The 21,529-nt window shown below is 40.4% G+C and overlaps 2 protein-coding genes across 6 annotated transcripts; one reads left to right on the top strand and one right to left on the bottom strand.

Moving 5' to 3' along the window:
• Window positions 1-993: 993 nt before the first annotated feature.
• LOC306902269 (SLAM family member 5-like) lies at window positions 994-6,144 on the bottom strand. 2 transcript variants are annotated; one of them, XM_079470686.1, is made up of 6 exons: window positions 6,030-6,144; window positions 1,937-2,257; window positions 1,563-1,865; window positions 1,291-1,401; window positions 1,158-1,210; window positions 994-1,059 (listed from the first exon to the last, which is right to left on the bottom strand). In XM_079470686.1, the coding sequence occupies exons 2-6, from the start codon at window positions 2,217-2,219 to the stop codon at window positions 1,024-1,026; spliced, it is 786 nt and encodes a 261-aa protein (XP_079326812.1). In that variant the 5' UTR covers window positions 2,220-2,257; window positions 6,030-6,144; the 3' UTR covers window positions 994-1,023. The 2 variants fall into 2 exon arrangements, with proteins under 2 accessions (XP_079326812.1, XP_079326813.1); XM_079470687.1 differs by having other exon boundaries at window positions 1,563-1,808; window positions 6,030-6,137.
• A 10,830-nt stretch (window positions 6,145-16,974) lies between these two features.
• Window positions 16,975-21,455, top strand: LOC306902272 (T-lymphocyte surface antigen Ly-9-like). 4 transcript variants are annotated; one of them, XM_079470693.1, is made up of 6 exons: window positions 16,975-17,010; window positions 17,522-17,655; window positions 19,218-19,547; window positions 19,809-19,880; window positions 20,040-20,140; window positions 20,759-21,455. In XM_079470693.1, the coding sequence occupies exons 3-6, from the start codon at window positions 19,262-19,264 to the stop codon at window positions 20,780-20,782; spliced, it is 483 nt and encodes a 160-aa protein (XP_079326819.1). In that variant the 5' UTR covers window positions 16,975-17,010; window positions 17,522-17,655; window positions 19,218-19,261; the 3' UTR covers window positions 20,783-21,455. The 4 variants fall into 4 exon arrangements, with proteins under 4 accessions (XP_079326819.1, XP_079326820.1, XP_079326818.1 ...); XM_079470692.1 differs by lacking the exon at window positions 16,975-17,010 and adding an exon at window positions 17,384-17,480 and having other exon boundaries at window positions 17,530-17,655; XM_079470694.1 differs by lacking the exon at window positions 16,975-17,010 and having other exon boundaries at window positions 17,013-17,655.
• The last annotated feature ends 74 nt before the right edge of the window (window positions 21,456-21,529 follow it).

Genomic DNA, 21,529 nt, shown 5'->3' with positions numbered 1-21,529 from the left:
ATGGTGTAATGCCCCATCCACCTCAAAGGATCAGAGCCCAGGTTTCAGCTGGCGCTGTTTGTTCAGCTCCCCCAACATCTGCACTGAGCTCCTCTCTCTTCAAGATGGGCATAAGCATCCTGCTCTTTATCCTCCTTTTCTAAATCCTATGGTGCAGCCCTGTAGTCTCTACAAATGCACATCCCTGCACCGCTGATTTTCCCTCAAACCCTTTACCAATATGTCAACAATGTTTACCGACCCACTCCTTATACTGCTATTAAGTAAATCACGTTGGTCATCGTATTTAGCTACTATAGACATTCAGGACATCATGGCTTCAAATGTTTTATTTAACAAAGATTTTCACACGTTTGTGACCTTAATTTAAGGTCTACTAATATATTTAGTCTATTAGTAAGGGATGATGGATTTAGTCTAGAAGTAAGGGATAATGTATCTCTAATGCATCCCGGCTGCAATAAGAACGCCAAGGTCATGGATTTGATCCCAGGGGACTGCACATATACTTAAAAACAATTGTATAGGATAATGGAATGAAAGGCCCTCGTCTGCCAAATGCACCATTTTTTATTTGTCAAGTACTGTTGCTTAGTTCATCAAAAGACTCAATTAAATATTCATATTATTTTAAAGAGTATTTCGCATTTATAAAATACACAAAGTAAAAAGTAACCAATTGTTCTGCACATTTATAAAGCAATCTTAATATAACGAGAAGCCTGTAAATCACGGCAGAGAGAAGTGGCCACAAGAGGGCAGTAAGTGCACACGTAACCAGTAACTGCAATACAGGATTAGTAACTAACACATTGATTTGAACTCACATGACTGTTTTTGTTATAATTGCTGGTGATGTCAATGTAATTGTGTTCTGGTGGACAATCTGTCCGTCAAGAAGCATGAAATCATATTTGACGCGGTGAAAAATATTATTAGAAGAGATAACTCTGCTGTTGTGTTCAATGAATGGACAACCAGTAAAATTATTTTAAAAAATAATTTATTGGGTTGTTTTGGTTTTTAAGTCACAACACTCATCTGATTTGCTTCAACATCCTGTTAAAAAGAAACAGAAATAAAAAAATCTGAAATCCAAATATAATAAAGTGAGTGCAGAGGTTGCATATTCAGTTGTATGATCAACATCATCGTACATTGAACATTGGGATGTGCACAGGCTGGCTTGGTCCAGTGTTCTTTGTCTGAACTATAATGAACAAATAAAACTTACAAAATTAGTGAATTTACAATATTAAAGAATCAATATTACAGTATAAAAATACTCACGCATTAATAGTTGTTTACATCTGTTGTTGTGGCAGTAAATCACACCAGCAGCAAAAACGATGACCAGCACAAGAACAGCTGTCAGTGGTATTAAATAATGATGCCTGGGTTCTGTAAATAGAAACATAAACTAATTATTTTAAAGTCATTCTTTTACGTTAAAGAAATGACAAATGGTTTGGGGGGATGACAGCATTTTAATAAAAATATTTGTATGCACCCCAGGCAAGATATAGGTCAGATCATAAAAAAAATATTACTTCCTGTCATACCTGAACACGTCTGACAAACATCAGTGATGTTGAGATGTTGTGTGAGGTTTGTGATGGTATTGTTGACCACACATCTGTATGTGTTTGTATCCTGATATTCCACCTCCAGAGGAAGAGAGAGTCTGATGTTGAGATCAGACACACTGATGCTGGACAATAAACTGTTTCCTTTGTACCAGGAGAGACTCACACGTGTCACATTCATCACTGAACACAACAACACACATGTTGATGCTGAAGATCTTTCTGATGATAAAGAACATTGAGAAGAGTCTCTGGAGATGACAGGAACAGGCAGACGAGCTGGAAAAAAATGTATAAGCTGCTTGAAAAAAACATTCAGAGATGACGAGACTTGAATTCTCTTTACTCACCATAGACAGTAACATTAAAACTCTTGAACAAAGTTTCTTTCCCGTTGATGACCTCTAGTCTATAAAGTCCAGAGTCTATTGTTCTCATGTTTGTGATGGTGAGAGATCCAGTCTGACTGTTGATCTGCAGTCTTCCAAAGTATCTTCCAGTTCGACACGTGTTGGGTTTCTGATTATGGATATCAGCTATTGGAATCCCTTGAGGTCCAAACAGCCACAGTATCTGATCATCTCTCTGTATGTGAGTAACATCAGTGTGTAGTGTGACAGAATCTCCATCCATCACTGACTTCACTTCATCTGGATCAACACCAAACACACCTGCAGAAACACAATTTAGATAAAAATGTCTTAATGTAATTGTAATCAATATGTTTAAACAAGCCCAAAAGCAGCACACATTGGAGAGCAAAAAAACACCCTCATTTGCAGTCGGGCAGAACTTCTGCATGTCCACAAAGCTTAACATTAACTCCGGTAAGCACTTGCCTTCTACACGCAAACAACCATCAGGTCAGGAGATTGCATCACGTGTGTGCAGACAACAGATGAAAAGCAAACAGTACATCGACAAAAAACTTAGTGGAAAAATGTTGTCTTTCCAGTGTGGACCATATATGTCTCTGGGTGTGGCAAGAGTCAGTCGAAGTTTGGGAAACCCCTAAAGGTTGTGGGCTAGAAAGGACTCTATATGTATAACTGGAGGATGGACGATGTTGAAACGCTTGGCACGCTTGGCACCAAGCCCAGTGGATGACTCATATGAGTTGTTGTTATTTGGGGTACAGATTTGGGTGGGGCTGAACAACCTGTTGTAGTGTCCCGACCTGTTCGGGATAAGCATGTACCTTTATGGGCTAAGGATTATGTGATGTAAAGTTGAATTCGGTTAATTGCAGGAAAAGTTATGTTATGCAGTGCGATACGAAGGATCCCGTGTGCTTAACCAAGAAACAGTTATTTGTGAATTGTGGGTTAAGTGATTGAAGTTACAAATGTTGTTATTACTACAAAGCATATCGTGAATAGATTGGATGCGTAACCTACTCCTACTGATACTGTTGTTATTACGGCTGTCGAAATATGTTGATGTATGCAGATAATGAAATATTACTGAGATCAGCCACATTCTGTTTATTTTTAGTCTGCTGTTAAAATATTTTACTTTTAAAAAACATGTAAAAGTGCATTTATGAAATATAGTAAAGTAGAATGCATGATGGAAAAATGAGGCACCGCTAATGAAAAAAGGCTCCACAAATATGCTCGGGTGGTCCAGTAACGTTAACTCTTGTAGACCTGTTAGGATGCTCCAGGTGGATGGAGGTCACAAGTGACAAAGCAAACTGCAGCATAGGTTTTTTTAGGGTGACTTTATTTGTGCCATTCAGTGTGAGCCTCCCAAAGTGACACACGAAATAAACAAAAGGCAAAACAAAAACTGCTCATAAATGGTTTGAAAATAAAAGCTTTGCACGACCACCAGGTCAATGAGATCTGTGCATCTCTAACCAAGCAGTACGTCGGACTACCCTGCACTGCGTCCTGGCGCAATTTATAGGCGTGACCCCTAACCTCCCGAATCGTACCGTCCTACAGGTGAGTACATTTCATTGCTTCACCGTTATTTACATATATATTATATAAATGCATACACATATATGACTAATGAACATACGTTTTCATTAGGTTCTGCTCCAATATCACAGAAGGTATTATCCAAATAATTCAGCAAAATAAAACTTGTTCACAGTAATGTTCACTTGACCACGTAATATTCTGTCAACAATCGATAACTCCTCTGCCTCCGCCATCTCCGACACGAATCCTAAACTCCGATTAATACAACTAATAAAACAATTTAATTAACGTTCAATCTAATTTAGCGCCCGCAGTTTAAAATGAATGACGAAGACGAGCAGGAAGGCGGGATCTCGCTGATGAGTTAATCCAATCATAGCCCGTTGGAGGCATTGCCTCCTCTCACGTGACTTTTCTCCATTCTTTTCAATTACCCCCACTCAAACTCACGGCACGCTTTAGGGGGTATATGTAAAGTCAATGAGCTTGGAGGAGGCAAGAGAAACGCTGTCTCCCTTTGGAATTCATTCGAGCGGGGGCGCTGCTTCACACTGTTGTACACGCTGATTTCTCTCATATTTAACTCAACACGTTATATCCGTTGTCCTATTCTATTTCTGAACTGTAAGTAATATTCTCATTCGATTATTTTCGAGGGGGAGGGGAGACACTGCCTCCCTTGCCTCCTCGGAGGAAACGCCCCTGGTGTGTGCGTTATATTTATGCGTGAATTCGGTCTCAATGCGATCACAGGTTTAAGACCATTGCGCTAACAACTCAATGGTCGTGGGTTTAATCCCTGGGAACACACATACTGATAAAAGACACGTATAACCATCAATGCTCAGCAAGTGACTTAAGCGTCTGTCAAATGCATCAAAGTAAACGACATCGTTTGACATTAAATATACAATCATCAAAAATATTGTCTTACCTTTTGAAACAAAAATCAATAGACAAAGCAGAAAACAACCCGGTGACATCCTGATATTCCGTAGGTTCGTCCTAAGCAGGGTTCGAATTACGGGGGAGCTAAGGCTCCCCTAAAAAGGACCTGAGCTCCCCTGAAAGCCTACTTTGAGACATTTAGGGGGAGCTCTAAAATACTGTCCATTTTTTGTGTCGCATATAGATTTTGATTTTCTGTACATTAAGGTTCCTGAAATAAATGATGATATTAAAAATGTGTCAATGTTGTGTGTTTATTCGCTCATTACATTACTATTTCCGAACATCTGTCTCCACTAATAAATGCAATGCTGTGTCTCCTGCTGTGAGCATCCATGCGTGGCGGCGCTGCACTGAAATTACTACGTTTACGTCACCACTTGAACTTCTCACTGAGTTGGTATTTGAATGTTAGCTTAACTTCAAATTCAAAACATACTTTCGTTTTTTGGAACACTCTGTGGATACTAATAAGAATGTCAAAAAGAAAGCAGCCAAACCTCAGTCAATTTGGATTTACAAAACAAACGAAGAGGAGTGATGACAGCGCACCAGCTACAACTAGCTTGCTGGTGTTACCACCGCCGCCGCTAAAAGTTGCTGCTAGTGACAGCACCAGCACCGAGGATAGCGAGACTTTGGCGCCAGAAACCACCGCTGCGATCTGCAGCGGACCAGGCGATCATGCAACACCTTTCAACTGGACAACAAAGCAATGGAGTTTAATATTTAATATTGATGTATTTTTTTATAATTGTTATGTGAGTTATTCTATTTTTATCATGATTTGCATGATGTGGGCCTAAGTGCGATTGATTCAGAACCGTGGACAGAGCTGTTTGCCCTAACACTGACAACACTGACTGACGCTTGCGTTTTGAAGTAAACGGTTTACTAAGTAAACAATAGGTTTACTGTAAACCTATTGTTTTAAATGCCCAAACATACACCAAAAGCGTTAAAGTCGGTCAGGGTCAGGGAGGATCGGAAAATAGGGCTCCCCCGAAAGCCACTTTGTAATTCGAACCCTGGTCCTAAGAATGAGACCGGTCGTGTCTCCCTAAACCCTAAACTTTTAAAAAAATCGCTCCTCTCTCTTGTTCGATAAAGCTTGTTCACACACACGACAGTATAAAATACTGTTATCTATAGTATCAGTCTTCCACGAAGATTAATCGATGTCTACAATCTATCACCACATCTATTCTGCAGCCATCTCAGTCGTCTCACACAGACAAACCTCTCTTGGTCATGAAAAAGTCCTCGCATCCAAACTATGCTCAGTTGTGTGTAGGTGGAGTCATAAGTTCTTGACTGTTTCCTATATGGGGAGGCTGCACACCTGGTGACGTAGATTTACGCCCCAAGCAGTTTTACGCCCCTGTTGTAACTCATGCGTCCAGTAGGGGGAGAAGGATATACGGCCAATAACAGCTGTTATTCCGACAGATCTTCTTACATAATCGCCACAATGTCAAGCCGTTGCCTTTCCTCGATTTGCAGAGACATAATACATAAATAATGTTAAAAAAACGAATGAGCGATCACTTGCATATTCACAAACCTGATTTGACGGGTCATCTCTTCTGTTCAGCTCACAGGGCAAAAGGGCCGATATGTATTGTTCGGTCATCTTCCTGGAAAATAAGTTTCGTTTGGTGGCTGATGTGGGGCGGGCTGAGTTATGGATGTGGGGCGGACCCAGCGATGTTTTTTTCCCACGTTCAACCTCAAGCTTTTATTTCAGTTACACCCATTTCTCCACCCTTTATTCACCATCTTGTGTGGCCTAATGTAAATAATCCAAACCAACGCACTAGTTTTTGCTAGTTCATATGCATGATGTAAGAAATTGCTTACTAATATGTAATTAGTTAAATAATTTAACGGTTATTGTAAAAGTTGTGTATAAAGTGCATGTTGATTTGTATATTGTTGTGGAAATTGGCCACTGTGGAGAACTTCTGTGTGTCATGGCCAACATGGTTCTGGCATCCGTTCATGTCCAAGTCGTCATGTATGTTAACTGTGTTATGAGGGGAGACATACACGTTTTTTCATGTTTTTACAAATAACACTTAAAGACAAGCTAAGATAAATAAATTTATTGAATATATATACAGTCAGATGCACAAATGACATTTGATAGCATACAAAAGTCAAATTGCATTCTTCAAAAAGTGCAGGAGTTCCCTCAAGTCCTGAGATTGTGAAGAGGAACTGCCATAGATTGAGTTCTGGGCATTTTGGAAGCGATGGTAACACCTTGGGGTAAAACTAACCTGTCTCACCACGGTGCTTTCCTGTGGCTCAGTGGTTAAACCATGGCACAATGCCTAGGTCATGGGCTTGATGTATATCTACATGAACTACATGTCTATGTTCATAGACTACTTTCACTAGCTCTCTCTCCGTCATGAAATGACTCAATCCATCCTTAAATATGAGTTAATCCTTCGCAATAATTGTGCTTCAATGCTCAGTCCAAACTTCGTCTGGCTAGAAAGAGATTCAGTAGGTATTGTTATACCACAGAAGAATGGAGGGCACTGGACTAGTCTTCAACAACATTTGAAGTCACTAGGGGTCAGAAACCTCATCAGTGTTGGGTTCCTAAGAAATCACAGAACCAGTCACAAAGGGGTTAACTGTCATTCTAAATATGTTAATATATTTTCTATTTGAGAAATGTTATTACATCATCTGTTTTCTAGTAGTATACTCATACTATCTGTAATGTGACACAAATACAGTGGCTTACCATTTTATTGTTGTTATTCATAGGCATCATCTCTGCTTGTTGGGCTATAAAATAAAACATAGTTGTAATACACTGTAAATGAAGCCAAAAAGACAATTTATTTTCCTGTTAATTTGGAAAACCGGACCTGTGCAACTGTTGCATATATAATGAGTCATCTCAATCATTGTGAATGTTAGTTTTGACAGAAAAGTACTGGAAATACACAGGTCATACAATTCTGTGGGCATTAAGAAATTAGATATTGACATAAGGAAAGATCTTCTTCTTACACGTATAATTTTGTAATATGCAGGCATCTATAGTTTGATCAGCATTTTATTGTTCATATAGGGCTTTATATTTTACAGTTTGTCTATAAATAAGATTATAGCTTTGTATACGCACCCCTCAAAATCCCAATTTAAGCCCTGAGTATATTTTAAATCAAACTAAACATATTTGAAGTGAATCAGTGTCTTTTATATCTTGCAGTAAAGAATGTGCCATCTTTGTTGTCAAACTTACCCCCATGTATTTTTTTTCTTTTCTTGCAGTATTTGACCGCTGCTGCTGCTGCTGCTGCTGCTACTGCTAGAATCATGCCCACAATCACTGCTACAATCCAGGGTTTTAAATGGGTCTCTTTAAAATCTTGAAAAAACAGATTTGTGTAAGTAACAAACTTATCTTATGCAGTTTATTTTTCAAACATAGTATTGCCATTTTGTTCTGGTGTTATCTGTGTTCACAAATTGGTGTTAATGTGTTTGGGATTACATCAAGTGGACTATGTTTAATAATACATTTATAATTAGTCCCCCAAATCTGAGTTGTCACCAAAGATAAAAGAAATGCTCACGTGAACTACATAGTACAGTAAAAGCTATATTACACCGGCAATAATGGTGTCAACAGCTGTTCTGAGCTTGATTGTGACCATTCTTACAACTATAGACGTGCCTGAATAAACATTAATAGTGTATAACTGATGACATACCTGAACACGGCCCACAGAGTTCAGTGATGTTAAGATGTTGTGTGAGGTTTGTGATGGTATTGTTGACCACACATCTGTATGTGTTGTTGTCCTGATATTCCACCTCCAGAGGAAGAGAGAGTCTGATGTTGAGATCAGACACACTGATGTTGGACAATAAACTGTTTCCTTTGTACCAGGAGAGACTCACACGTGTCACATTCATCACTGAACACAACAACACACATGTTGACGCTGAAGATCTTTCTGATGATGAAGAACATTGAGAAGAGTCTCTGATGATGACAGGAACAGACAGACGAGCTGAAAACAAGAGGAAAGAAAACATCAAACATATTCAGAGTCTAAGACCATGTGAGGTCATAATAAAATTAACAGGCGGTTGGAGAGCTGCTTTTATCATGAGTTATAATTGTGTGTGACATCTGACAGACTTCTAAATCCTTTGAATATTTCATAAATATTTATGTAATTTTACAAAAATAAGAGTATGAAGAGTGCGAGTCATCTATCAATCTTTACTCACCATAAGCATTAAGACTGAATCTGTATACGGTCTGTTTTATAGCCCATATGGTCAGTTGATAAAGCCCAGAGTGTTCAGTCCTGGTGTTTGTGATGGTCAGAGAACCAGTCTGATTATCCACCTGCAGTCTGTCTCTGAATCTCCCATCAAGAACCTTATCATATACATTGATATCATTGGCTTGTCGGATTAAAGCTATGCGAGTCTCTTGGAAGGTCCATAGTATCATATGAGTACTTTGTAGTCCAGTAACATTAGTGTGTAGCGTGACAGAATCTCCCTCCATCACAGACTTCACTTCATCTGCATCAACACCAAACACACCTGAAACACACAAACACAAAAAAACGTTGTCAAAGATTACAGTTTGTATGTCTCCCCTCATACAGTTTGTATTTGAAGTGAAGAAATAAAGAATGCATAAAAAGCAAAATGGTGTTGAAAGATTAATTTTTGGAATGTGTATGAGAATGAAAATGAAAATGTTACAAAAAATGTATTTACCGATACTGTATTTAAGTTATGCAGACACACAAATAACAGCATTTATTTGAGAATAATAAAGGTATGTTCTTTTTGGCACTTTGCATACCGCAAGAAACATGGATTTCACACCTTGCATATTCTGTAGACGTTACAGTAAAAGCGAATTGCTAAATGCTTAATTGTAGATGTAATATAATAACTGAGCACACTCGATGGCTCAAAATATTAGATGTTTTAGCTAGACTGTCATCTCAATGTTAAAAATAGTCCCTTAAAGGCAGAGTAGATCATTTGGAAAATGCTAAGGTTGGCAGGTCAGGGTTAGTCACCTAGTGAAGATATTTAAATGAAATTCATTTCTAATAAGATGACCAGTTTGCCTCTTCAGCCTCTAAAATCTTCTAAGCAAAGTTCAGTGTTGTAGGTAATTGTCTTGACCAGTGAATGTGAATCACACACATTCCGCTTGCCAATGCCAAATGCCTGAGTACCCCATTGCGGTCGGTGGATGTACGGTAAATATCACGGGTAACAGAACATTTTGTAACACCGGCACTGAGACATATATTCAGTCTCACAAGTCTCCGACACTGAGACATATATTCGAGCGTCCAAGTCTCCGACACTTAGACATATATTCAGTCGCACAAGTCTCCGACACTGAGACATATATTCAGTCGCACAAGTCTCCGACACTGAGACATATATTCGAGCGTCCAAGTCTCGGACACTGAGACATATATTCAAGCGTCCAAGTCTCCGACACTTAGACATATATTCAGTCGCACAAGTCTCCGACACTGAGACATACATTAAAGCGTCCAAGTCTCCGACACTTAGACATATATTTGAGCGTCCGAGTCTCCGACACTGAGACATATATTCAGTCGCACAAGTCTCCGACACTTAGACATATATTCGAGCGTCCAAAGTCTCCGACACTGAGACATATATTTGAGCGTCCGAGTCTCGGACACTGAGACAAATATTAAAGCGTCCAAGTCTCCGACACTGAGACATATATTCAGTCGTACAAGTCTCTGACACTGAGACATATATTCAGTCGTACAAGTCTCTGACACTGAGACATATATTCGAGCGTCCAAGTCTCCGACACTGAGACAGATTTTCGAGCGTCCAAGTCTCCGACACTGAGACATATATTCAGTCGCACAAGTCTCAGACACTGAGACATATATTCAGTCGTACAAGTCTCAGACACTGAGACATATATTCAGTCGTACAAGTCTCTGACACTGAGACATATATTTGAGCGTCCAAGTCTCCGACACTGAGACATATATTCAGTCGCACAAGTCTCAGACACTGAGACATATATTCAGTCGCACAAGTCTCAGACACTGAGACATATATTCAGTCGTACAAGTCTCTGACACTGAGACATATATTCGAGCGTCCAAGTCTCCGACACTGAGACATATATTCAGTCGCACAAGTCTCCGACACTGAGACATATATTCAGTCGCACAAGTCTCTGACACTGAGACATATATTCGAGCGTCCAAGTCTCCGACACTGAGACATATATTCAGTCGCACAAGTCTCCGACACTGAGACATATATTCAGTCGCACAAGTCTCCGACACTGAGACATATATTCAGTCGCACAAGTCTCCGACACTGAGACATATATTCGAGCGTCCAAAGTCTCCGACACTGAGACATATATTCAGTCGCACAAGTCTCCGACACCGAGACATATATTCAGTCGCACAAGTCTCTGACACTTAGACATATATTCGAGCGTCCAAGTCTCCGACACTGAGACATATATTCAGTCGCACAAGTCTCCGACACTGAGACATATATTCAGTCGCACAAGTCTCTGACACTGAGACATATATTCAGTCGCACAAGTCTCCGACACTGAGACATATATTCAGTCGCACAAGTCTCTGACACTGAGACATATATTCAGTCGCACAAGTCTCCGACACTGAGACATATATTCAGTCGCACAAGTCTCCGACACTGAGACATATATTCAGTCGCACAAGTCTCCGACACTGAGACATATATTCAGTCGCACAAGTCTCCGACACTGAGACATATATTCAGTCGCACAAGTCTCTGACACTGAGACATATATTCAGTCGCACAAGTCTCCGACACTGAGACATATATTCAGTCGCACAAGTCTCTGACACTGAGACATATATTCAGTCGCACAAGTCTCCGACACTGAGACATATATTCAGTCGCACAAGTCTCCGACACTGAGACATATATATTTGAGCGTCCGAGTCTCGGACACTGAGACAAATATTAAAGCGTCCAAGTCTCCGACACTGAGACATATATTCAGTCGTACAAGTCTCTGACACTGAGACATATATTCAGTCGTACAAGTCTCCGGCACTGAGACATATATTCAGTCGCACAAGTCTCTGACACTTAGACATATATTCGAGCGTCCAAGTCTCCGACACTGAGACATATATTCAGTCGCACAAGTCTCCGACACTGAGACATATATTCAGTCGCACAAGTCTCCGACACTGAGACATATATTCAGTCGCACATGTCTCCGACACTGAGACATATATTCAGTCGCACAAGTCTCCGACACTGAGACATATATTCAGTCGCACAAGTCTCCGACACTGAGACATATATTCAGTCGCACAAGTCTCCGACACTGAGACATATATTCAGTCGCACAAGTCTCCGACACTGAGACATATATTCAGTCGCACAAGTCTCCGACACTGAGACATATATTCAGTCGCACAAGTCTCTGACACTGAGACATATATTCAGTCGCACAAGTCTCCGACACTGAGACATATATTCAGTCGCACAAGTCTCTGACACTGAGACATATATTCAGTCGCACAAGTCTCCGACACTGAGACATATATTCAGTCGCACAAGTCTCCGACACTGAGACATATATTTGAGCGTCCGAGTCTCGGACACTGAGACAAATATTAAAGCGTCCAAGTCTCCGACACTGAGACATATATTCAGTCGTACAAGTCTCTGACACTGAGACATATATTCAGTCGTACAAGTCTCTGACACTGAGACATATATTCAGTCGTACAAGTCTCTGACACTGAGACATATATTCGAGCGTCCAAGTCTCCGACACTGAGACACATTTTCGAGCGTCCAAGTCTCCGACACTGAGACATATATTCAGTCGCACAAGTCTCAGACACTGAGACATATATTCAGTCGCACAAGTCTCTGACACTGAGACATATATTCCAGCGTCCAAGTCTCCGACACTGAGACATATATTCAGTCGCACAAGTCTCCGACACTGAGACATATATTCAGTCGCACAAGTCTCTGACACTGAGACATATATTCGAGCGTCCAAGTCTCTGACACTGAGACATATATTCAGTCGCACAAGTCTCCGACACTGAGACATATATTCAGTCGCACAAGTCTCCGACACTGAGACATATATTCAGTCGCACAAGTCTCCGACACTGAGACATATATTCGAGCGTCCAAAGTCTCCGACACTGAGACATATATTCAGTCGCACAAGTCTCTGACACTGAGACATATATTCAGTCGCACAAGTCTCCGACACTGAGACATATATTCAGTCGCACAAGTCTCTGACACTTAGACATATATTCGAGCGTCCAAGTCTCCGACACTGAGACATATATTCAGTCGCACAAGTCTCCGACACTGAGACATATATTCAGTCGCACAAGTCTCCGACACTGAGACATATATTCAGTCGCACAAGTCTCCGACACTGAGACATATATTCAGTCGCACAAGTCTCCGACACTGAGACATATATTCAGTCGCACAAGTCTCTGACACTGAGACATATATTCAGTCGCACAAGTCTCCGGCACTGAGACATATATTCGAGCGTCCAAGTCTCGGACACTGAGACAAATATTAAAGCGTCCAAGTCTCCGACACTGAGACATATATTCAGTCGCACAAGTCTCTGACACTGAGACATATATTCAGTCGCACAAGTCTCCGACACTGAGACATATATTCAGTCGCACAAGTCTCTGACACTGAGACATATATTCAGTCGCACAAGTCTCTGACACTGAGACATATATTCAGTCGCACAAGTCTCGGACACTGAGACAAATATTAAAGCGTCCAAGTCTCAGACACTGAGACATATATTCAGTCGCACAAGTCTCCGACACTGAGACATATATTCAGTCGCACAAGTCTCTGACACTGAGACATATATTCAGTCGCACAAGTCTCTGACACTGAGACATATATTCAGTCGCACAAGTCTCTGACACTGAGACAAATATTCAGTCGCACAAGTCTCCGACACTGAGACACATTTTCGAGCGTCCAAGTCTCCGACACTGAGACATATATTCAGTCGCACAAGTCTCCGACACTGAGACATATATTCAGTCGCACAAGTCTCTGACACTGAGACATATATTCGACCGTCCAAGTCTCCGACACTGAGACATATCTTCAGTCGCACAAGTCTCCGACACTGAGACATATATTCAGTCGTACAAGTCTCCGACACTGAGACATATATTCAGTCGCACAAGTCTCCGACACTGAGACATACATTCGAGCGTCCAAGTCTCGGACACTGAGACAAATATTAAAGCGTCCAAGTCTCCGACACTGAGACATATATTCAGTCGCACAAGTCTCTGACACTGAGACATGTATTCAGTCGCACAAGTCTCTGACACTGAGACATGTATTCAGTCGCACAAGTCTCTGACACTGAGACATATATTCAGTCGCACAAGTCTCTGACACTGAGACATATATTCAGTCGCACAAGTCTCTGACACTGAGACATATATTCAGTCGCACAAGTCTCTGACACTGAGACATATATTCAGTCGCACAAGTCTCTGACACTGAGACATATATTCAGTCGCACAAGTCTCCGGCACTGAGACATATATTCAGTCGCACAAGTCTCCGACACTGAGACATATATTCAGTCGCACAAGTCTCCGACACTGAGACATATATTCAGTCGCACAAGTCTCCGACACTGAGACATATATTCAGTCGCACAAGTCTCCGGCACTGAGACATATATTCAGTCGCACAAGTCTCCGGCACTGAGACATATATTCAGTCGCACAAGTCTCCGGCACTGAGACATATATTCAGTCGCACAAGTCTCCGACACTGAGACATATATTCAGTCGCACAAGTCTCCGACACTGAGACATATATTCAGTCGCACAAGTCTCTGACACTGAGACATATATTCAGTCGCACAAGTCTCCGGCACTGAGACATATATTCAGTCGCACAAGTCTCCGGCACTGAGACATATATTCAGTCGCACAAGTCTCCGACACTGAGACATATATTCAGTCGCACAAGTCTCCGACACTGAGACATATATTCAGTCGCACAAGTCTCCGACACTGAGACATATATTCAGTCGCACAAGTCTCCGACACTTAGACATATATTCAGTCGCACAAGTCTCCGACACTGAGACATATATTCAGTCGCACAAGTCTCCGACACTGAGACATATATTCAGTCGCACAAGTCTCTGACACTGAGACATATATTCAGTCGCACAAGTCTCCGGCACTGAGACATATATTCAGTCGCACAAGTCTCCGACACTGAGACATATATTCAGTCGCACAAGTCTCCGACACTGAGACATATATTCAGTCGCACAAGTCTCTGACACTGAGACATATATTCAGTCGCACAAGTCTCTGACACTGAGACATATATTCAGTCGCACAAGTCTCTGACACTGAGACATATATTCAGTCGCACAAGTCTCCGGCACTGAGACATATATTCAGTCGCACAAGTCTCCGACACTGAGACATATATTCAGTCGCACAAGTCTCTGACACTTAGACATATATTCGAGCGTCCAAGTCTCCGACACTGAGACATATATTCAGTCGCACAAGTCTCCGACACTGAGACATATATTCAGTCGCACAAGTCTCCGACACTGAGACATATATTCAGTCGCACAAGTCTCCGACACTGAGACATATATTCAGTCGCACAAGTCTCCGACACTGAGACATATATTCAGTCGCACAAGTCTCCGACACTGAGACATATATTCAGTCGCACAAGTCTCCGACACTGAGACATATATTCAGTCGCACAAGTCTCCGACACTGAGACATATATTCAGTCGCACAAGTCTCTGACACTGAGACATATATTCAGTCGCACAAGTCTCCGACACTGAGACATATATTCAGTCGCACAAGTCTCCGACACTGAGACATATATTCAGTCGCACAAGTCTCCGACACTGAGACATATATTCAGTCGCACAAGTCTCCGACACTGAGACATATATTTAGTCGCACAAGTCTCCGGCACTGAGACATATATTCAGTCGCACAAGTCTCCGACACTGAGACATATATTCAGTCGCACAAGTCTCCGACACTGAGACATATATTCAGTCGCACAAGTCTCTGACACTGAGACATATATTCAGTCGCACAAGTCTCCGACACTGAGACATATATTCAGTCGCACAAGTCTCTGACACTGAGACATATATTCAGTCGCACAAGTCTCTGACACTGAGACATATATTCAGTCGCACAAGTCTCCGACACTGAGACATATATTCAGTCGCACAAGTCTCCGACACTGAGACATATATTCAGTCGCACAAGTCTCCGACACTGAGACATATATTCAGTCGCACAAGTCTCTGACACTGAGACATATATTCAGTCGCACAAGTCTCCGACACTGAGACATATATTCAGTCGCACAAGTCTCTGACACTGAGACATATATTCAGTCGCACAAGTCTCTGACACTGAGACATATATTCAGTCGCACAAGTCTCCGACACTGAGACATATATTCAGTCGCACAAGTCTCCGACACTGAGACATATATTCAGTCGCACAAGTCTCTGACACTGAGACATATATTCAGTCGCACAAGTCTCCGACACTGAGACATATATTCAGTCGCACAAGTCTCCGACACTGAGACATATATTCAGTCGCACAAGTCTCCGACACTGAGACATATATTCAGTCGCACAAGTCTCTGACACTGAGACATATATTCAGTCGCACAAGTCTCCGACACTGAGACATATATTCAGTCGCACAAGTCTCCGACACTGAGACATATATTCAGTCGCACAAGTCTCCGACACTGAGACATATATTCAGTCGCACAAGTCTCTGACACTGAGACATATATTCAGTCGCACAAGTCTCTGACACTGAGACATATATTCAGTCGCACAAGTCTCCGACACTGAGACATATATTCAGTCGCACAAGTCTCAGACACTGAGACATATATTCAGTCGCACAAGTCTCTGACACTGAGACATATATTCAGTCGCACAAGTCTCCGACACTGAGACATATATTCAGTCGCACAAGTCTCTGACACTGAGACATATATTCAGTCGCACAAGTCTCTGACACTGAGACATATATTCAGTCGCACAAGTCTCCGACACTGAGACATATATTCAGTCGCACAAGTCTCTGACACTGAGACATATATTCAGTCGCACAGTTCCCGTACGCAGCTTTAATAAGTTAAATGTAAGTAACCAAAATATTTTCTTACCTTTTACAATAAACGGCAAGAGCACCACACAAATACGTATTAAGAACATTTCGGAATCCTCGGGATATGATGAAGGTTACAAGTGGAGCAGGAGAGGTTCTTGAGAGATGTGATAGAGATTCATTCACTGTGCCTTTTGACGAGCGGTCACAGAAGCAGCATACCGCTGCGCTGCCAGCGCCCGCCCCAGGGGCGGAGTTTTAATTGTCTAAGACACAAGCACGGTGAGTTGTCAAATTGTTATGGATGGTTCAATACATTTTAACCTGTTGTAAATGGACCTTGCGGTGATGCTTAACCCTTGTTGTTCGGGTCTGTAGTTTTAAAGCAAAATGAAACGATAAATTATTTGTGTGTGTGCGCGCGCAAGTTGATGTATATGGTTTATGAGGACACACATGTGTATAATGACATCGGTATTAGAACATAAACATGGTTTATAAGGACATCTGTGTCCTCATCAGCCAAAATCAAAAATCAAAAAATAGACGGTTGCGGTCCTTGATGCCCGTGAGGTTCAGCCACAGGTGTCTCTCCGTGGTCACTAAAGCAGCCATAGAACGGCCGACGGCACGGGCCGTCTGCTTGGTTGCACGGATGGGTCTGGTTAAAACCCTCTTAATCCTTATCGAAAGCGATTTTAACAGCACGGTACCGCGATACCGTGGATATATATATTTCGCGATATATATTTGTGGACGGCCACTAAAATGCATTTCGTTTTGTTCTGTGTAGGCCTACAGGTTCTTCGGAGAACACACTTGCATCTATTAGTGACGGTCGGCCTAAAATATACGGAAACCAGAACAGTAACATGGATAATGCATTTTGACCTGAACAGATGTGAGGATGACTCATCACACACACAGGTATGTGCTAAGAATAAAAATATGTTTAATTTATAGCGCCTTTCAAGAACCCAAAGGACGCTTAACCTGTCAAGTGATCGGACTTTCTGTCGAGCAAATCTAAAAGACGTGTGGTTTGAGATCATGACACTGGTAGGGTTTCATTTTAAGGAAGTTAAGACTATCAACTTAAAGTGACAGTGAGTTATTCCGAGTAAAAATGAGATAAAGACCAATTGAATACATGAAATAACGGTGTTTAAATTAAATTAAAATGTGATGCTTTTTGAACTGGAAAATTGCAATGTACACGACATATCATATTCCTCGGACCAACATTTCTGACCCTACGCCTTTCACACACGATATATAATTATAAAAACGCCAATGTTTCGCATTACCTATTGATGGCATGTTGAGAGACTTCAAACCAGACAAAAAACGTTTCTGGACAGGTTTGTCTACAATGTAAAAAGGGGAGGAGCTGGCTAACGTCGGGCCACTCCCCTTGTGGCTTGTACTAGTTAAAGACAAGAGTGGGCACAGGGGTGTGCAATGAAACAGCTTTAGTCTTTCTGGTTCAATCGGAAAATTGGACGAGAATTTCACACAGTCGGTGTGAACTTATCTTTATACAGTAATAGAGAGGAGAGACTTTATAAACGGAAAGTTGTCGGCATCTGTTTCATTTCATTCCAAGACCAAAGTTGCTGTATAGAAATGTCACTGATGCCACTTTATGTATTTTCTCTATTGCTGGTGAAAGGTGAGCAAGTCTTTTTAAACATTGACATTAAACTGCACACGATGTGATTTAACTTACAGCGCTATTCGGTTCATCAACTTTGTCTCGGGGAGAGAGAGTCCGGACATTGTAAAGTTTAACGGACTCGCTGCCCAGAGTCCCGATTACCACAAGAATAACCGAAATCATAATTTTTACCCGAAAATATATCGAAATCATACGGAGGGTTTTGTTCTTATAGAAATCCATCTCCGAATAAAGACGGAATGTGCCCTGAGAATGAGTTTTCTTTTATTCTGTGTTTTATTATCATAGTTTATTGGGGACTTTAAGTGTATATATATTTCATATCTGGGATTGCTTAAAGGACTTAACATCATTCATGTTCTTAATTTTTTGACTTATAATTGTTTTATTAACATTAGAGACGTTGTAGGCTATTTGTAAAATAACAGTCAATTAAATCAGATACATTCTTTATGTTCATGATTCGTGCAGCGGTATTGGAGGTTGGTTGTATTATCAAATGGTGGTTTCACTTACAACTGTTACTTCCTGTGAACTCGACACATTATCCCGTCACCTAGGGATGACACAAATAACCAGGATGTTATTGGAACTTTTCTCTCATTCTCATTTTATTAATGGTTTATTTAGGAAATGTAACTTTAATTTCAATTGTATTTACTTTTATTTTATTTACCAGATCTGCTTGTGTCATATTATTTGGGTTAATATCTGAAACAATAATTTTAACAAATAATCAAATAATGAAATCAAATAAAATAATCTGCATTTCAGTAACATTGAAATACCTTTTCCCAAATGTGCTCTGCAGGTGTGTTTGGTGTTGATGGAGATGAAGTGAAGTCTGTGTCAGTGATGGAGGGAGAATCTGTCACACTACACACTGATCTTACTCACATACAGAGACGTGTTCAGATACTCTGGATGTTTGGACCTCAAGAGACTCGTATAGCTGAGATCTATTATCAGAAACCCAAAACATATTGTGAAACTGGAGGATATGGAGGGAGTCTGAGGATCAACAGTCAGACTGGATCTCTCACCATCACAAACATCACAAGCACAGACTCTGGACTTCACCAACTTCAGATCATCAACAGCAGAGGAACTGTGTACAAGACATTCAATGTTACTGTCTATGGTGAGTGAATTTATTTATTATTGATTTGTTTTTAATAATAAATTAAATGGAAACATTTCTAATTCATGTACATCCTAAGTATATCAGAGCAGGACTAGTCTGTGCACAGTAGTAAGAATGAGGTTAAGGTTTTGGCTGGTTAAGATGTTTTATGTACACCATTTACAAACATTAAAAAACTTTAATTTCCTCAAGTATATCCTGACAAAATACATGAATTCTCAAGCAGTAATTTAAACTGAACTCCTGAATGTTTTCCAGACCGTCTGATCGTTCCCATCGCAAACCAAACTCAACATTTCAACATCACTCATGTCCTTAAGACGTATTCATGTATGTGAATGGTTATCATTTTTATTTTTAAGTTGTGATGTTTAGGAATTGTCACTCAAGTTAAATCAAATATCAGCGCAGCTCAGATAAAATGTTTGGAAAAGTGTTTAATAAAATGAAATGTAATTACCCAAACCTGCTTGTTTCTATGATGTCTAGATGGGAACCGTTTACATTTCTGTGTCATCCCAGCAGCAGCGGCGTTGGTGGTTTTCATCGTGATTGTTGTTTGTCTGTCACTAAACAATCAGGGCAAGAATGTGAGTATTACAACAAATACAACAAATCTTGTCACCTGCTTAGTTACTATACAAAGAAAAAGACAAAGACACGATGACTTTTATAAACACGTAAGACCATTTAAAAATCTAATATCAGCTGGTACACATTTTATTTTATCTTTATGATATTTATGAGAGGAAGGTAGCAACCTAAAAACCTTTGGAAGGGATGGCTAGGGCCACAAATAATTTAACCTTAATCAAAGTCCTGAATTTGTACAAATCATCCAAATCATTTAAGGAGGTGCCAGTGATCTTACCACACACTTTAACAGTTTCACGTAGTCTGTTTCTTCTTTTAATGTTCAACGACCCATACCAACACATGAATGAAAAGTTATGGCAAATTCAACAAAGCAAGAATAAAAAAATTAGTATCCTCTGAGTTTTCTTACGCACGGCATCAACATGGGCCTCGATAACCAACTCTATCCACACCTTTCCAGCGCTAAGCTGTCAATACTAAATCCTGATTTTTTTATGTTTGTGCTGGTTAAAGATTGTAGCTTTATTGAATGAAATAGGCCCTATGTGTGTTATTGATGCTTTTTATGAACATATTTAATTCATTTTCCCTTGTTCTTTGTTTTTTTACAGAGACCCAACACGTTTGAGGTTTAACCACAGCCTGAAAAGTAGTTTGACACATTGTAGAGTGGCTTCTATAATGTTTATGACAGATAGGTTTTTTTTATGAAGTCACTGTTTGTAGTACAGTGTATTAAATGTGACTCGTGCCTTACTGAAGTCTATCTGATGTCTTTGACGATCCTTTGCTCTTCTGGATCCGATGCCATGAACCAATCTGATCCCATCTTCAACTGAACTATACAGAAGATTAAAAAGACATCAGTTTATGAACAAGATGCTGATAACTTCCCAAGTTTACACTGGGTTTCCATTTTACAATCGATCTTAGCAATTGAGCTTTTGTTATAGGCTATTTTATGAATCCTCATTTCATCTGTTCCCCAAAATGACGCCTTTGCACATTGCTTGGCCTTAGCTGTTACTTAAGGCTCCCTCTCCATTTGTCAACAGAAAACTGTTTCCCTTCATAACAGTATTGTTTCCGGGTTGAGCTGAATAACGCATGCACACTGCTCACATCGCTCATGAATGGCTGAGGAACACGATGTAGAGCTCAGGTTGTTTCCATCGCTTCCAAAGTGCCCTGAATTCAATCCATGCTGCTCTTCTTTTGAACAATGCTATTACATTTTGGTATGCTATCAAATGTCATTTGTGCATCTGAGTGTATATATATTTAAATAAATGAATTTCTCATACCTTGTCTTTAGGTGTTATTTGTAAAAACATGAACACAAAGGATAATATTTTAGCCAACAATATTTTTTTATCATTTTA

Source organism: Barbatula barbatula, assembly GCF_947034865.1.
Source record: "Barbatula barbatula genome assembly, chromosome: 13".
In the NCBI taxonomy this organism is placed as follows: Eukaryota; Metazoa; Chordata; class Actinopteri; order Cypriniformes; family Nemacheilidae; genus Barbatula; species Barbatula barbatula.
This window is presented reverse-complemented; position numbering and strand designations above follow the sequence as displayed.

Excerpts from the sequence above, each read along its gene's own strand:
- LOC306902269 (XM_079470686.1), bottom strand. The coding sequence starts at position 2,219 with ATGGATGGAGATTCTGTCACACTACACACTGATGTTACTCACATACAG. Across the intron at positions 1,866-1,936 it reads TTTTAATGTTACTGTCTATG|CTCGTCTGCCTGTTCCTGTC; the intron begins GTGAGTAAAGAG and ends ATTTTTTTCCAG. Across the intron at positions 1,060-1,157 it reads TGCACATCCCAATGTTCAAT|GATGTTGAAGCAAATCAGAT; the intron begins GTACGATGATGT and ends TCTTTTTAACAG.
- LOC306902272 (XM_079470691.1), top strand. The coding sequence starts at position 18,355 with ATGTCACTGATGCCACTTTATGTATTTTCTCTATTGCTGGTGAAAG. Across the intron at positions 18,401-19,217 it reads TTCTCTATTGCTGGTGAAAG|GTGTGTTTGGTGTTGATGGA; the intron begins GTGAGCAAGTCT and ends TGTGCTCTGCAG. Across the intron at positions 19,548-19,808 it reads ATTCAATGTTACTGTCTATG|ACCGTCTGATCGTTCCCATC; the intron begins GTGAGTGAATTT and ends AATGTTTTCCAG.